The sequence below is a fragment of the Gossypium raimondii genome, chromosome 1, assembly GCF_025698545.1.
Source record: "Gossypium raimondii isolate GPD5lz chromosome 1, ASM2569854v1, whole genome shotgun sequence".
Taxonomy (NCBI): Eukaryota; Viridiplantae; Streptophyta; class Magnoliopsida; order Malvales; family Malvaceae; genus Gossypium; species Gossypium raimondii.
In genome coordinates this window covers 16,000,634-16,003,260 of record NC_068565.1, presented here as the reverse complement: position 1 = coordinate 16,003,260, position 2,627 = coordinate 16,000,634, and the positions used below count along the sequence as shown (strand labels likewise).

Here is a 2,627-nt window from a genome sequence, read left to right as displayed (position 1 = left end):
TAATTGTATTTTCTTAATTAGGGCTGATTTGATAATTTTTCCAATTAAATTGGTATCTAGTAACTTATTTATTAGAAAATATGAAATCTTCTCTTTTTTTAAAAAAAAACTACGATGGGGATTATAGTGTAACAGAAAAGATAAAAGAATATAATTTATTTTTCTAAGTTTGATATATTATAGCCTAAATTAAAAACATTGAATAGATCATCATGCAAAATGATAGCGTATATATATATATATATATATATGATATGGAGTGGGAATGAAGGAGTAAATAGATTTGGGGAGTATAAGCTAGTGTTTATTGGTTGTTGGAGTTGATCATCTTAGATAAGTGTGCGAGTGAGCCATTTTAATTTAAATCAGTGAGAAACTATCGTGAATTGAGGCGTAGTTGAATCCACAAAACAAGGGAAAGGGGAGGGATGAAATTACAAAGAGAATAAAATGATAGCTCAACCGAGCCTGCACAGTGTTTGAAATGAGAAGAGTTTGACAGGGACGTAGGGAGGTGATGTGTTGGATTGTGGGGCAATGGGGGGCATTCAGTGTGATTTCATATATAAAATGGCAAACCATCACACCATTTTCTTTCATTCCTCCCTGTACTTTTGGCCTTTGATTTCTCAACAGTTTGCTGCTGACTCTTGTTGCACTGAGCAAACAGGAACCAGAATTACTATTTGAAGCCTTTCCTATTATGGAAAATCATCACCACAATTCAAGATTCAAGCGTGTATGCGTCTTCTGTGGTAGCAGTCCTGGCAAGAATCCTAGCTACCAGCTTGCTGCTATTCAACTTGGCCAACAACTGGTACAATAAATTCTAGGTTCTTCTCTTTTTACTTTGAGAAAACTTGTTTTGCAGTTTGAGTTTTGATTATATGTATCAACGGCTGATGAGTTGTAAAGTCATCATCTGATTTGCTCCGTGATGGTTTGGAATAGAGGAGGAAAATAATGTGGAAAAGCAGAAACGAATAAAATAGTGCGGTTTACTGTATGTAAAGGAGTAATTGCAGAGAATTAAAGACGTAAAGTTTAATAATGGATAAAATAAAACGTGCAGGTTGAAAGGGACATTGACTTGGTTTATGGTGGAGGAAGCATTGGCTTGATGGGGCTCGTCTCTCAAGCAGTCTTTGATGGCGGCCGTCACGTGTTGGGGTAAATTATACTGTTATTCTACAGTTTGAAGTTTCAGTTGCAGGCCAGGGACTATAATTTTAACCCTTTTCTTTCAATTCCCTGTAGGGTAATTCCCAAGACACTGATGCCAAGAGAGGTAAAAATCAACACTAATTGAACTTGGGTCTCCAGTTGATTACCGAAAACCCTTCTTTATAAAAATTTGGATTGTTTAATTTCAGCTAACAGGCGAGACCGTGGGAGAAGTAAGAGCTGTATCAGGAATGCACCAACGTAAAGCTGAAATGGCTCGTCAAGCTGATGCCTTTATTGCCTTACCAGGTTTGTTAGTTTGTTTTTGTAAAATCCCAATTTTGTTTTTAATTACCAAAATTTGATTTTATTTCAACTCCCAGGTGGTTATGGAACCTTGGAAGAACTGCTGGAAGTGATCACTTGGGCTCAGCTAGGAATCCATGACAAACCTGTAAGCTACTTTTTCCAACTACAATTATTCACATGCAAAACACGTGCATCTATCTATAAAATTGAAACCCCAAATTGTAAGTAATAAGCATTTTGTTTTGGGTGGAAATTGAAAAACAGGTGGGATTGCTGAACGTGGATGGCTATTACAACTCACTCTTATCATTCATAGATAAGGCTGTTGATGAAGGGTTCATAGCACCAGCTGCCCGTAGCATAATTGTGTCTGCCCAAACTGCCCAAGATCTAATGTGCAAGCTCGAGGTACATTTCATTTCCCCAAATAGTAAAATTATATGAACCGTCCATTTCCTAATTGGGTTGACATTTTTTTTTTTTGACCCCAGGAATATGAACCTAAACATTCTGGGGTGGCCTCCAAGTTAAGCTGGGAAATGGAACAACAACTGGGTTTCACTGCAAAATCAGACATTGCTCGTTGACCCCACCACCCTTTCTTGTAACAGTAGATTCTTACAATCCCCAACAGAAAAAAGAAAGAAAAAAAACATAATAGATGCTAAGCTCCAAGTTCCAGTTTGGAAGCTGTGAAGTATTTGTTGTTTGTTATTTGGTTTAATTTCATTAGCATCTGACAAGGACAAAAAACATTGTCAGTGATTTTAAATTTATTGTCATTGTTATTACGTTTCTTGAAAGGGTGGGTTTTTGCCTTGTCCTAAAGTTTCGGTTGCAATGAGACAGGGAAGAAGCAGCGGATGGAACACACAGCAAACACTATTCCCTCCGAAGCTATACCCATATAATTTTGTTTCCAACATGCAGATTTTCAAGCACATACAACATAAATCACATGCACATAGTTATTGCCTACTTCCTTTGTAATCTCACGCAACACATAAATTAACAATATTAAATATTACAAACACTAATTAATTCATCTATGCATAAGCGCTAAATATTTCATGGTCTCGGCATTTGGCAATGTGATTAAGACCTTGCTGCCATATTTATCTCTTTCATAATTTAAGTATTAAGCATACCACCAA

At 36.6% G+C, this 2,627-nt stretch overlaps 1 protein-coding gene across 2 annotated transcripts; it reads left to right on the top strand.

Annotated features, from left to right (window-relative positions):
- The first annotated feature begins 317 nt into the window (after positions 1 to 317).
- On the top strand, positions 318 to 2,245 carry LOC105784459 (cytokinin riboside 5'-monophosphate phosphoribohydrolase LOG3). Of its 2 annotated transcripts, none has more exons than XM_012610350.2 (7): positions 318 to 817; positions 1,073 to 1,170; positions 1,258 to 1,288; positions 1,374 to 1,473; positions 1,548 to 1,618; positions 1,738 to 1,881; positions 1,965 to 2,245. In XM_012610350.2, exons 1-7 carry the CDS (start codon positions 704 to 706, stop codon positions 2,058 to 2,060), a joined length of 654 nt encoding a protein of 217 aa, XP_012465804.1. In that variant the 5' UTR covers positions 318 to 703; the 3' UTR covers positions 2,061 to 2,245. The 2 variants fall into 2 exon arrangements, with proteins under 2 accessions (XP_012465804.1, XP_052488316.1); XM_052632356.1 differs by having other exon boundaries at positions 692 to 833.
- Positions 2,246 to 2,627: the final 382 nt, after the last annotated feature.

Coding starts and splice junctions, on each gene's coding strand:
- LOC105784459 (XM_012610350.2), top strand. CDS start 704: ATGGAAAATCATCACCACAATTCAAGATTCAAGCGTGTATGCGTCTTC. Junction 1,171..1,257: donor GGCGGCCGTCACGTGTTGGG/GTAAATTATACT, acceptor AATTCCCTGTAG/GGTAATTCCCAAGACACTGA. Junction 1,882..1,964: donor ATCTAATGTGCAAGCTCGAG/GTACATTTCATT, acceptor TTTTGACCCCAG/GAATATGAACCTAAACATTC.